Genomic DNA, 13,953 nt, shown 5'->3' with positions numbered 1-13,953 from the left:
TATACTCCAATGCGCATTTACTTGCGCTATCTGGTTAGTGCAATATACAGTTATTCCCTTATCACGGAAGTCACGGATTTGTTTGGATACATCACAGAACTTATGACTTTAACATCCCCACCACTATAGGCACCTTGATTAGTCGGATAGATCGTCATTACTTATCTGATTACTGTTTACATCAATTTAAGAGTGTGGGATCTGGTGCATGTTGAAATATGAATGTTTAACTCTGCTATTTATGCCAATTCCCTGTATTATATACTCAAGCGCTGCAACTTTTTGTATTTGATCATCTAAGGGAATTGTTGACTTCATAAAGACTTTTTTTTTTTTTTTTTTTGAGAAACCTGAGAGCAAACAAACAAAATATAAAAGGATGCCCTATATTCCAGCAGGCAATGCTGGCTACAGTAGTCATCCACAGGCGACTTCTCTACCTTCTCTGGAAATGCTGGTCTTTTGAGGGGTTGGCATAATGGCACAACAATACAGCAAACATGAGAAGCCACCAACAGGTTAATGCCATGTGTGAATAAAGTATTACTTTGTGCACCTGTTATGCAGAATATTATCTGTGGAGGAGCTCATGGTATGCACAGCAGCTGCAGGGAGCAATGCACAAGACCTAGCAATGCAGCATTCATTTGGATACAAAGCATTTTTACATTTAGCTCACCCAACCTCCGCCATCCGACTGTAAACACTGGCACTGCGTGGGTGTGCGTGCACAGGGGAGACTCTGCTGACACTGCTGCCCACTTCACATGGACCCAGCGGACCCCAGACAAGGCTGTTAGCCTTGATAAAAGCCGCCCCAAGGACCAGCAGCGGGGCTCCCTGGATTATGGATCATTTAGCCGGTACACAAGGGACTGCTTCCAGCTGAATCCCACACGCATGGACAGACCAGCCAGGTAGAGGAGCACACCTAGGTCCTGCACATGGGAGGAAAAAAAAGGAACGCTAAGGCTGAAGGTGGGCTCAGATTTGTGAGTTAGGTCCTGGAAGCATTGTGGGGGGGCAGGGCCCTTACCCAGCTGTGCCGACATGGAGCTGTCAGGAAAGAGGCTTTATGCCTTTGCTGCACTTCTAATCTAAGGCACAAGCCCCTTTGTTAATTAGTGTCCTCCTGCCTGTTTTATGCCATGTCTGTGACAGACAGTAGATCAGCTGTGGCTGCACGCTCCAAATTCTTCTGCCCACCCCAAATCTGCTCAACAGAGCAGTTGAGTAATCCTGCAGGCTGTGCTTCTGCAGTGTAATCATGGCACAAGCAGAGAGAGAGAGAGAGAGAGAGAGATGTGAGCTATCTGCAAACAGCTCACAGCCCATATGCAAAGTCTGATCTGGGATTTGACAGGGATCTGTGGCCATTTCCTACATTGAAAACTGCCATATTCTCTTTGTTAATTAGGTGCTGACCCTGTGCCAGCAAGAAAGTTAATTAGTTGTGCAGACAGTGATCAAGAGAAATCGAATCCATTCTACAGACAAAACAGAGGCAGATTTATCAAGCAAAATTAGAAGCACACTGAAAATCAGGTTACCTCTAATTTCACACAATAATCGTGCCTATGATCTGCATGTTTTCACTAAAACAGGGACTGTGTGCTTGAAGAAACAGCTTGTCAAACATTTGGACATTCATTCATTCCATTGGCCAGAATATTAATTTATACCCCACAAATGATTTTTTCTTTCAACCTCTGAACGCTCCTCCTCTAATATGCCTGTAAATGCATATGTGCATATGAACACGTAAGCTAACAGGCCTGTAACAGCGGTGTCCTGTGTGCAGGAGGCCTCATACTTAATCCATTTATCTCATTCCACCTGTTCTGCAGTGCCTTTTTGTGCTATTAAAGTGATAAATCTCCTTCATGCAGGTATTTTAAAAACCAAAGCAAACTACACAGAGAAATTTTGGCTCATTGGCAGCTTTTTTTTGTTTTTTTTTTAAGAATATACCCCTGCATACACAGAGACTAGACTCATGTTTTATACAATTCTCCACAGAAGAACAGGTGAAGTGATTAAAAGGCTTAAATTACACCTGTCTCATGGATCAATTCACCAGGAGAAAAATCTTCACATTCAAAAATTGACAGCTGAGTCCAACGAAAATTGTTATTATAGCCACATGGCTAAAATGAAGATCCTTATCCTTTGTTAAAGCCTAACTCCAGCTTTGCTGTAAATAGTTTGGGCCAAGTTGGCTTTTCTAACACAGGTGGCCATTGTTAGTGCTGTGTAAACTGTAAATAGCATGACCATACTGAAAGCATACTATCAGAGTCCAAGGACGATCATTCACAGGCAATCATTGCATGAGCAATAACATGCAATCAGCCGTGAATAACTGCATCTGAACACTTTTTTTTTTTTTAAGTATTTTCTGTAAACCCGCATGCAGGGTTAGGCAACATGTTCCCTCACTCCCTGGTACTCCACTCAGCCTCTGGAAGCAAGGAAAGGAACAGAATTAAAGAGTGGTGCAGGCTTTGCCCCTGCGCCACTGCTCTAACCTGAGGGAAAACCTTTGTTGATTAGGAGCAATCTGCTCCTGGTTCAGCTGGAGGTGCATACTCTGATCCACCACCCGTCCCTCCATTCAGCTAAATGCGGGAGGGAAGAAGTCTGTTACCTCTGCAGGCCCTCCTCACTGTACAAGCAAAGAAAGGGATGTGGGTTGCTTGCTGACAGTTCACATCCTGTACTTCAGGTCCAACCTGATGTTGATCTGTGGCAGTTTTCTATATTGAAAACTGTTGTTAGGTCCTTTGTTAGGCTCCATGCACACTGGTGTTTTAATAACGCTGGTAATGTTAGCTGTGTAGAGTCACATTAAAAATGTGCGTTTTTCAGCGGTTTTTAGTGTTTTTGGCGTTTAGCAGTGTACTGCTGCGTTTATTTTTGCTGAAATAAAATGTCCAAAAAAACGCCGGTTTGCTGTGTTTTTCAGCATTAGAGCGTTTTAACAGCCAAAAAACTCCTCTACAAACCCACTAGTTCTGGGGGGTTTTTCCAGCCTAAAAACCCTGATTACAGTCTATGTGTGCATGGACACATAGGATAACATGCTGGGGAGTTTACTGGCTGTAGAAAAAAAAAACGCCAAAAAAGGCCGCTGTAAAAATGTCCAGTGTGCATGAGGACTTAAAGTTGAAGTTTAGGTGTGACAATTTTTACAGACTTACAAGTACAGTATCTCACAGAAGTACAGCCCTTACATTTTTGTAAATATTTTTTTTAGATCTTTTCATGTGACAGCATGTGTTGAGTTATTTTGAGGGGACATCAAATTTACACTGTTATACAAGCTGTACACTCACTACTTTACATTGTAGCAAAGTGTCATTAATACAGTGTTGTCACATGAAAAGATAGAATAAAATATTTACAAAAATGTGAGGGGTGTACTCACTTCTGGGAGATACTGTATGTATGTGCCATACCTGTGGAATCGCTCTGTAAGCTGGAAATCACTGTAGTAGGCACCTCTACTACAGTGATCTCCACTAGCTTCTGGGTCCTGTGCCAAACAGCTGCCCTGCTGCACTGTGAACACAGGAGGTCACTCATTCAGCATGGGCACCATTCGGAGGGAACTTTGCTTTTTTTCCATCAATTCAAAGCATTCTCCAATTGGACAACCATGCCATGATCTCCACATTACCCAGAGAACACATATGGGGTGATAAACTAAAACTGGAGAGTGCAAAATCTGGTGTAGCTGTGCATGGTAGCCAACCAGCTTCTAACTTTATCTTGTTCAATTTAGCTTTGACAAACAAACCTGGAAGCTGGTTTCTATTCAGAGCTGAACCAGATTTTGCACTTTCCAGTTTTGTGTTTTTAAAAAAGTGCAAAGTGTTCTCTAAATGGCACCCGCGTCAGGCAAGCGGCCTCCTGTGTTCAATAGGCAGCACAGCAGCTGCTTGACACAGGAACAGTGCCTACTGCACTGATTTCCAGCTTACAAAGGGATCTCACAGATATGCCACATGCATATCTACACTGCTCCAAAAAATTAAAGGAACATTTTATTTAGAGTACAGCATTAAGTCTTAAACTCCTGGGATGTTGATCTGGTCAGTTAAGTAGCAGAGGGGGTTATTAGTCAGTTTCAGCTGCTTTGGTGTTAATGAAATTAACAACAGATGCACTAGATGGGCAACAATGAGACGACCCCCAAAACAGGAATAGTTGGAATAGGTGGAAGCCACTGACATTTTTTTTCCCTACTCATCTTTTCTGACTGTTTTTCACTAGTTTTGTATTTGACTAGGGTCAGTGTAACTACTGGTAGCATGAGGCGATACCTCAACCCTACAGAGTTTGCACAGGCAGTCCAACTTCTCCAGGATGGCATATCAATACGTACCATTGCCACAAGGTTTGCTGTGTCTCCCAGCACAGTCTCAAGAGCATGGAAGAGACACCAGGAGACAGGCAGTTACTCTAGGAGAAAAGTTAAATAACAGCAAACAAATTGCAGCGCTATCTATACATGCATCTTAATGGTATAGCAAAAAAAGATTAATAAATGCACATAAGTGGCAGCAAAGTCCATACGGGATTCACATATGCAGGCAGAAGCTGGTGCATAAAGAAAAAAGCCAGATCCAGAAAGAAGACCATCATCTTCCACCAAAAATAATTGGCCTCTTAGAAGGTTTGACTGCCCAAAGGATCAGCCAAAATATGCAGCAAGTATATCCAACTGATACAGCACAAGGTCCTCAGTGCAGACTGCTCCCGGTATAATCACAGACACTTCTCCAGGTTATAGATACTCAGTAGCAAACTGCTGTGTCTAGCTGCTCTCCTTTCCTCTTCAGTCTGTGAGCTGTCTCTACTCCCTTCTACACTCATTGAATCTGGCTGTCAAACCCCAGTGTGATGTCATGCTTGTGACTCTAGGAGAGCTGGACAGGGACGTAGAAGGTCCTTAACCCATCAGCAGGACCGGTATCTGCTCCTTTGTGCAAGAAAGAACAGGATAAGCCACTGCCAGAGCCTTACAAAATGACCTCCAGCAGACCACTGGTGTGAATGTCTCTGACCAAACAATCAGAAACAGACTTCATGAGGGTGACCTGAGGGCCCGACATCCTCTAATGGGCCCTGTGCTCATTGCAAGGAACCATAGAGCTCAATTGGCATTTGCCATGGAACACCAAAATTGGCAGGTCCGCCACTGGCGACCTGTGCGTTTCACAGATGAGAGCAGGTTCACCCTGAGAACATGTGACGGACATGAAAGGGTGTGGAGAAGCCGTGGAGAACGTATGCTGCCTGTAACATCGTTGAGCATAACCGCTTTGGTGGTGGGTCAGTGATGGTCTGGGGAGGCATATCCATGGAAGGACAAACAGACCTCTACAATGGCACCCTGACTGCCATTAGGTATCGGGATGAAATCCATGGACCCATTGTCAGACCCTACACTGGTGCAGTGGGTCCTGGGTTCCTCCTGGTGTATGACAATGCCTGGCCTCATGTAGCTAGAGTATGCAGGCAGTTCCTGGAGGATGAAGGAATTGAAACCATTGAATGACCCCCACGTTCACCTGACCTAAATCCAATAGAACACCTCTGGGATATCATGTTTCAGTCCATCCGACGTCGCCAGGTTGCACCTCAGACTGTCCAGGAGCACAGTGATGCCCTGCTCCAGATCTGGGAGTAAATACCACAGGACACCATTCGCCGTCTCATTAGGAGCATTCCCCAACGTTGTCAGGCATGCATACAAGCACATGGGGGCCATACAAGCTACTGAGTACCATTTTGAGTTGCAATGAAGCTTCAGCAAACTGAACTAGCCTGCTGCATAATTTTTTCACTTTGATTTTCAAGGTGTCTCTGAATTCAGGCTCCCACCAAAAAATTAAAGTCAGCGGCTACAAATACTGTAGCTGCTGACTTTTAATATAAGGACATTTACCTTACCAGGGATACAGCGATGTCTACACTCGAGCCAATTCTTAAATCAGCTTCAGATGCAGGAGCTGACACCTTGAGTAAGGGAAACCGGAAGTGAAGCCTTGCAGCTGCATGTCCAGGTTCCTAGTGCGCTGCACTTTGTGAATGGTCCTGCAGTCTTCTGGAACCTGTGAAGTGTCCCAGAGGCTGTGGGGGAAAGGGGAGGGACAAAATTCTGCCATAGATTGCTGAGGCGCATGTGACCGGAAGTGGGAGCGGTACCTGTCAAAACCAAATTCCTGCTCTCTTTCTCCCCCCTAAACATACCAAATATGGCGGGGGGGTGGGGGATGCAAACAAGCAGACCTTCCCCTTTTGGGTGAAGTTCTGCTTTAATGTGGCAGGTCACTTGCACCCGTTTCTTTTGTTGTTCTAATGGTGCAAAAAAATTTAATTAAAGCGGATCTTTACCCTCTTAAAGTTCCCTCCACTCCTCCTCTACATGAATAGCACTGTATTTGTTTTGTTTGTTTTTTTTAAAGAAAAGTGTCCAGCCCTGCCCCCCATGCATGTCACTCGCCTAGGCAAATTATGTGCACAGTGCTCATTGGTTCATGCACTTCATATATTCCAGGACGCATAGTGTTTAATTTACAAAGGAGGAGTGGCACATCATAGAGAGGCCCGCCCACTGAACCTGGAAGAGTCAGTGGGCCTCTCAATGATGTCACAAACAACATGGCGGCAAGGGACACAGCGGTGGCAGAAGATGAGGAGATCTCAGTGGGACAACGCAGGATTTGCTGGCTGGGTGAGTATTTCAAATGTGTAGAACCCACCCAGTAAGCAGGGGTAAAAAAAAATGTGGGGGTGAGGTGTTCAGGCAAAGATTCGCTCTTATTGCCCAGCTTGTATATAAGCTCCGAATCCTTCTAATCAGAGCTTACACAGGGCTGAGGACTCTTATCTAACCCCACGTGGCACTGCTGGATAATTAGTCCAGGGAACAGGAGTGAGTTACATGACCCCCATACCTGTGCCAACTATTGGGGGGGGGGGGGGCTCTGTTGCTGTGCTCTCCTCAGCCACATGCACGATCTGTAGCAATGTAGAGCATGGCTATGCACACGTGAGGTGTGGACTTCCACGGTAAACCCCCTACAAGCCAGCTATGACAAACATGGTGACTGCAATGTAGACTGAGGTAGGACAGTGTCACAGCACGCCTTATGTGTCATACTTGCCGTAAAGCCAACATACAAGTTTTTGCAGCCTCTGCCCGTCCAGGACTAAACCCCACAATAATGTTCTATATAACAGACCACACATGCCCGTGTCAGGTGTAGCTCGCCTCACCTTGTAGCTCGCCATCCTCTTCCTGACTTCCTCAGCGGCTTCTGGTTTGTTAGCCAACAATCTCCCCAGTAACGCGCACCCACAGCCTCGTACATGCGCAGTAACCAGCGGCCGAGCATGCGCAGCTCTCACGCCTGCACGAGTGATCATATTCTGCGCATGCGTAAAATTTCCACTGTCGCTCTACAGAGAGCTGAGTGCGGTGGAGGTGTGTTTGCGTTATTCGTAGTGATTACCTCTTACTGCTTGGGGGGCTTTAAAATCGCTAAGGACTGAGAGCGATAGTGTAAAGTGAGAGGCTGGTGACTGTTCAGAATCTACTTATTAACCACTTGATCTGGGAGGATTACCCAAGGAAACCATTCGTGGTCTCATTGGGAGCATGCCTGACGTTGTCATGCAAGCACGTGGGGGGCTATACACATGTACTTTTTAACCACTTGATCTGGGAGGAAACACCCCCAGGACACCATTCGTGGTGTCATTAGGAGCATGCCTCAACGTTGTCATGCAAGCACGTGGGGGCCATACACGTGTACTTTTTAACCACTTGATCTGGGAGGAAATACTCCAGGACACCATTTGTCGTCTCATTAGGAGCATGCCTCGACATTGTCATGCAAGCACGTGGGGGCCATACACGTGTACTTTTTCAGAAGTTTGGAGGTCTTTAGCTATTCACTCTGGACAGTTGGGGACTTCTGTGTGCTTCAGCATGCGCTGACCCCGCTGTCATTTTACGGGACCTACCACTTCATGGCCGTGTTGCTGCTGTCCTCAGTTGCTTCCACTGAGTTATAATACCACTAACCGTTGACTGGAATATTTAGTAGCAAGGAAATTGCACGGATGGGCTTATTGCACAGGTGGCAATCTATCGCAGTCAGGTGCATATTTACTGCGAGACAAAAAAGGCATTTGCCTAGGGTGGCATTTTTAATGGGGGTGGCGCCACCCCTACCCTGGAGGAAGGGACTAATGTAGCAAGTGGCCAGCGCCAGGGCTGATCTTCAGGGAGAGTCCACCTGGAGGGAGACAGGGCAGGCAGCCAGGCAAGGGGTGATCATCTGATAGCAGACAGCTGACCAGAGCAGGGAGCGGAGAGAGCTCATTTGCACACATTGGTGAAGTGCGGGATCTCCAGCACACAATATCTGCTGATCTCTCCCCAATCTTTTGCTTATACCTCCACTGACAACCGCCCAGCTGTCACTTGTCCTCCATTCCTTTCATTCCTTTCCCTGGGTGATCCGTGATTTTTTTTTTTTTCCCCCATGGCCGCCCCATGCTCCAGCCCCGCCCCACCTCCCTCCTGGGTCTTCTTGCAGCGAGATCACCAAGGAGCCGGAGAGCAGACATCCGGGCACAGCTCCTATGACAGGAGTTTAAGAGGCTGCAGCTGATGGCGTGGATCCTGGCAGCTCATCCTCTCTGACTGCCAGGTGAGGGTAATAATCATACAAGCTCTCTCTTCCCCCCCCCTTCTTTCCTTCTCCCTTTCTTTCCTTTCTTCTCTCTCATGTTTGATTTTATACACCTGTGGCCATGGAGGTAACTGGAACAGCTGAATCCAATGATTTGGAAGGGTGTCCCAATACTTTTGGCATTATAGTGTATATCTGAAAATCAATCAGTCCAGATGTACTGAGGGCCTATCTCATTTTTTTGAGGCCCAAAAATGTCAGGACAGTACAAATGACCCCTTTTTGGAAAGTAGATACACTGCGGTATTTAGTAAGAGGCATGACAAGTTTTTTGAAATTGTAAATTGTTTGTCATTTTTTGGAAAATAAAGAAATTTAAAAAAAATGTTCTCACCATTTTTTTATTTTAACATACTGTCATCAGTGCAGTACAGCATCATAACTGGTGTGGTGGTGATCATGGACAATATGAACATTTTTTTAAAATTATTTTTTATTCCATTTTTCTCTCTTTTTTTTTTTTTTTTTTTTTTTTTTTTTTAAAGATTTTTTTTAAATAAAACACGGTTGTCAGAGTAATCTAATGTTAGAATAGTAACATTGTACTACTCTGGGGAAGTAAACCATTTCAATTACTCCACGCTATATTTTATTTATTTCAGGTACTTATATAGCGCTGTCAATTTACGCAGCGCTTTACAGATATTGTACATTCACATTAGTCCCTAACCCTCAAGGGGCGTACAATCTAAGGTCCCTAACTTACATTCATACATACACATAGTAGGGCCAATTTAGACAGGAGCCAATTCACCTACCAGCATGTCTTTGGAGTGTGGGAGGAAACTGGAGTACACAGAGGAAACCCACGCAGGCACAGGGAGAACATGCAAACACCAGGCAGGTGGTGCTGTGGCTGGGATTTGAACCAATGACCTAGTACTGCCAGGCAGAAATGCTAACCATTTAGCCACTGTGCTGCCCAGCTATATGTGATAAAATACCACTCAATTTAAAATTAAAGCAGCCAGCACAGTAATGCAGGTTTCAATACATAAACTAAATAAACAAAAATGTGCAGCGCTATATAAAAATGCTAATATCCATAGAATTAATACATAAAAATTATAATGTCCAATAATGAGCAAAAAAACTATAATAATGAACAAAAAGTCTTTAGTGCAAATGAAAGTTCAAAAGAATATACTTAAAAAAGTTGATGTGATTCCAAAAAATTATAAAACAAAAGAAACCTTCTTGAGAATCCACCATCACCAGCACCTCAAAAAATACTGCCGCTTATCAGACATATATGACCCCACAATTAAGTGATGGTCAAAAAAGCATGTATGGATACCCAATTGGGATGACGAACTCCGTTAATGCTGACTTTGTAGCGATATGGTGCACTCCATACACTGGATGTAATTGGACGTCAATAGAATCACCCTCATTGAATTCCCAAATCAAGGCATAAGCTCCCAAAACGATACTCCATTTAATGGCCAAATATAAACCTAAAATAATGAATTATCCTCAAAGAGGACAAAGTCATCCAAAGAGCAAAATAATCCTCATGGTATAGTACAGGGGTGGCGAACAAGTTATTATTATTATACAGTATTTATAAAGCGCCAATAGTTCGCTCAGCGCTGTACATTACAAAGGGAGACAGAACATGTGACAGAACAATACCAATACAATGCAAAACATGAGGGGATCAAGGGCCCTGCTCTTTCGAGCTTACAATCTAGGAGGGAGGGGGTGGTGGCACAGGAGGAGATAGCTGTGGGGGATGGAGTGGTAGGAAGAGTGGAGGAGGGAGGCAAGTTAGCAGGGGGTGGGGTAGGCTTCCCTGAAGAGATGGGTTTTCAGGGTGCGCCTAAAGGAGAGGAGAGTAGGTGATAATCTGATGGGTTGGGGCAGGGAGTTCCAGAGGATAGGTGACACCCTGGAGAAGTCCTGGAGGCGGGCATGGGAGGAGGAGACCAGGGAACTAGAGAGAAGGAGGTCTTGTGAGGAGCGGAGTGTGCGTGCTGGGCGGTACTTGGATATTAGGTCAGTGATGTAGTTCGGGGCAGTATGGTGGACAGCTTTGTACGTCAGCGTTAGGATTTTGAATTTGATCCGTTGCGCAATCGGAAGCCAGTGGAGGGATTGGCAGAGGGGGGTGGCGGAGACAGAGCGGTTGGAAAGGTGAATGAGTCTGGCAGCCGTGTTCAGGATGGACTGAAGAGGGGATAGCCAGCGGCGAGGCAGGCCAGTGAGGAGGGAGTTGCAGTAGTCGAGTCGTGATATGATGAGGGAGTGGATGAGCTGTTTAGTGGTTTCTGGGGTTAGGAACGTGCGGATTTTGGCGATGTTGCGGAGGTGGAGTCTGCACGAGTTTGTTAAAGATTGGACTTGGGGCTGGAAGGATAGGTTGGAGTCCAGAATGACACCCAGTACTCTGGCCTGCAGGGCGGGTTTGATGGTAGCGTTGTTGGATGTGACGGAGAAATCAATGGGGGTTGGTGTCCGGGCTGGGGGGAAGACAAGAAACTCGGTTTTGGAGAGGTTCAATTTAAGGAAGTGGAGCAACATCCAGTCTGATATGTCGCTCAGTAGGTGTGTGATTCGGGCTGAGACCAAGGGGGTGAGGTGGGGGGTTGAGAGATAGATTTGTGTGTCGTCGGCATAGAGGTGGTAGTTGAAGCCGTGAGAGTGTATGAGTTGGCCAAGGGAGGAGGTATAGATGGAGAAGAGAAGGGGCCCGAGGACAGAGCCTTGAGGGACCCCAACAGAGAGGGGGAGTGAGGGGGAGGTGGTAGCATTATAGGTAACGCTGAAAGAGCGTTGTGACAGGTAGGATGAGATCCAGGAGAGAGCAGAATCTCTGAGGCCGAGGGAGTGTATTTTTTTGAGGAGGAGGGGGTGGTCGACTGTGTCGAAGGCCGCAGAGAGGTCAAGGAGTAGGAGCACTGAATAGTGTCCATTAGCTTTGGCGGTTAGCAGGTCGTTGGAGAGTTTGAGTAAGGCAGTTTCGGTGGAGTGTAGGGGACGGAAGCCGGACTGTAGGGGATCGAGGAGGTTGTTGTCGTTGAGGTGAGAGCATAGGCGGGTGTAGACTAGGCGCTCGAGGAGTTTAGATGTAAATGGGAGCAGGGAGATGGGTCTGAGGTTGTTCGGGTCATTGGGGTCCAGGGAGGGCTTTTTAAGTATGGGGGTGATGTGTGCATGTTTCAGAGGGGAGGGGAAAGTGCCTGAGGAGAGGGAGAGATTGAAGATGTGGGTGAGGGAGCGTAGGATGGAGGAGGAGGAAGGTCGTAGGAGTTGTGAGGGGATAGGGTCGAGGGGGCAGGTGGTGAGGCGGGCATCAGAGAGGGTCTTGGAGACTTCCTCGATGGTAGTAAGGTCAAAGGTGTGGAGTGTTGGGGGAGCTTCAGTATGAGGAATGTAGGGTGGGGTGGAAGAGGAGGTCAGAGCAGTGGTGGGGCCGTTAGAGAGAGGGGTGATGAGGGGGTAGCTGAGTGAGGGTGAAGGGGGTTGGAGAGAGTTTGAGCAGCGACGAAGTCCCTGCGGGTTATGTCGAGGGGGAGGGGGGATAAGGGGGTAGCTGTGTGAGAGGGGACAGGTTGAGAGGGCGTGTGAGTTGCGACAGGTTGAGAGGGCGTGTGAGTTGCGGCAATGTCCTTGCGAATTGTGTCAATTTTGTTTTTGAAGTGATTGGCAATCTCAAGGGCAGTGAGTGAGGTGCTGGGTGGAGGTGGGGGTGGAGAGAGTAGAGAGTTGAAGGCAGAGAAGAGTCGGCGAGGATTGGAGGAGAGGGCCTTGATGAGGGTCAAGAAGTAGGCCTGTTTGGCAGCATGGAGGGAGGAGGTGTAGGTGCGGAAGGCAGATTTGTAGCGGGTGAAGGCTTGTTTGGATTTGGTTTTGCGCCATAGTCGCTCTAGGGCACGACTTTGTCGTTTGAGGGTTTTGGTGTGATCAGTCTGCCAGGGCTGGAGCGGTCGGGGTCTGGTGTTGCGTGTGGTTAAAGGCGCTAGTGAGTCAAGGGCTGTTGAGAGCGCATTGTTGTAGGCGGTCAAAGCCAAGTCGGGGCAGGACAGGGGGAGGATGCGGTCGTGGAGTTGATCAGCTGCAGAGTGGAGGGAGGCAGGGTTAAGGTTGCGGAGGTTACGGCTGGTAGTAGTGTGACATTTGGAGGGGTAGGCGTTGGAGGACGAGGAGATAGAGAAGGTGATCAGGTTGTGGTCAGAGAGAGGGAAGGGGGTGTTAGTGAGGTTGTGGGGAGCGCATCGGTTGGAGAAGACAAGATCAAGGATATTTCCGTCGGAGTGGGTGGTTGATTGTATGCACTGTGCAAGTGCAAAGGAGGAGGTTAGGTGGAGGAGACGGGCTGTGTCCGGGTTGTCGAGGTTGACAGGGATGTTAAAATCCCCAAGAATTATGGTGGGTAGCTCAGAGGAGAGGAAGAAGGGTAGCCAGGAGGAGAAGTCATCCAGGAAGCGGGGTATGGATCCAGGAGGCCGGTATATCACAGCAATCTTCAGGGGGGTTGGGGAGAATAGTCGGACGCAGTGGGCCTCGAAAGAGGAGAAGGATAGGGAGGGGGGGTTTGGGAGGACTCGGAAGGTGCTCTGCGGTGACAGGAGCAGACCAACCCCACCACCTTTACGACCGTTAGGCCTGGGTGAGTGGGTCCAGGTGAGACCTCCATAGGAGAGTGCAGCAGGGGAGGTAGAGTCAGTGGGCTGGATCCAGGTTTCCGTGATCGCCAGGAGGTTGAGGGAGCGGGAAACAAAGAGGTCGTGGATGGCGGTAAGCTTGTTGCACACCGAACGGGCGTTCAGGAGTGCACATGAAAACGGGGGGGAGATTTTAGGGAGCAGGGAGACAGATACTAAGTTGCGGGGGTTGCAGTAGGACGTGGAAGTGGGAGGGTGTTGAGCGGGTGAGGGAGGTGGAGGGCCAGGATTCGGGGAGATGTCCCCCGCGGCTAGGAGGAGGAGAAGGGTGAGAAAGGTGGCATGGGATCGGGATGTGCAGGAGTGTGAGAAACTCCTAGTGGAGGTGTTGGGGTCAGTGGGAGAGCGGAGTAATAGGAGGAGGTGGTGGGTGCCATAGAGGGGTGAGGGAAGCAGTGAGGACACGATATACAAATGTTTGGGAGGGGCAGAGGGATATAGTGAATGGAATTTGGGAACAGAGGAGAGGAAAATGAGAAGGAGGAGTGGAAGAGACATTTTGGGGAGGTGAAGAG

At 47.4% G+C, this 13,953-nt stretch overlaps 1 protein-coding gene across 1 annotated transcript in view; it reads right to left on the bottom strand.

Moving 5' to 3' along the window:
• MYCBP (MYC binding protein) overlaps positions 1 to 7,429 on the bottom strand; it is a 44,004-nt gene extending 36,575 nt beyond the window's left edge. Inside the window, exon 1 of the mRNA XM_089688783.1 lies at positions 7,288 to 7,429. Coding sequence (XP_089544909.1) covers positions 7,288 to 7,302 — 15 coding nt within the window. The 5' untranslated portion in view covers positions 7,303 to 7,429. The remainder of the gene's footprint in view (positions 1 to 7,287) is intronic.
• Positions 7,430 to 13,953: the final 6,524 nt, after the last annotated feature.

The sequence above is a fragment of the Staurois parvus genome, unplaced genomic scaffold (assembly GCF_062004578.1).
Source record: "Staurois parvus isolate SC_StPar_1 unplaced genomic scaffold, SC_StPar_1.0 ptg000454l, whole genome shotgun sequence".
Classification (NCBI taxonomy): Eukaryota; Metazoa; Chordata; class Amphibia; order Anura; family Ranidae; genus Staurois; species Staurois parvus.
The sequence above is the reverse complement of the archived record's forward strand: the minus strand, read 5'-3'. Positions and strand labels throughout refer to the sequence as shown.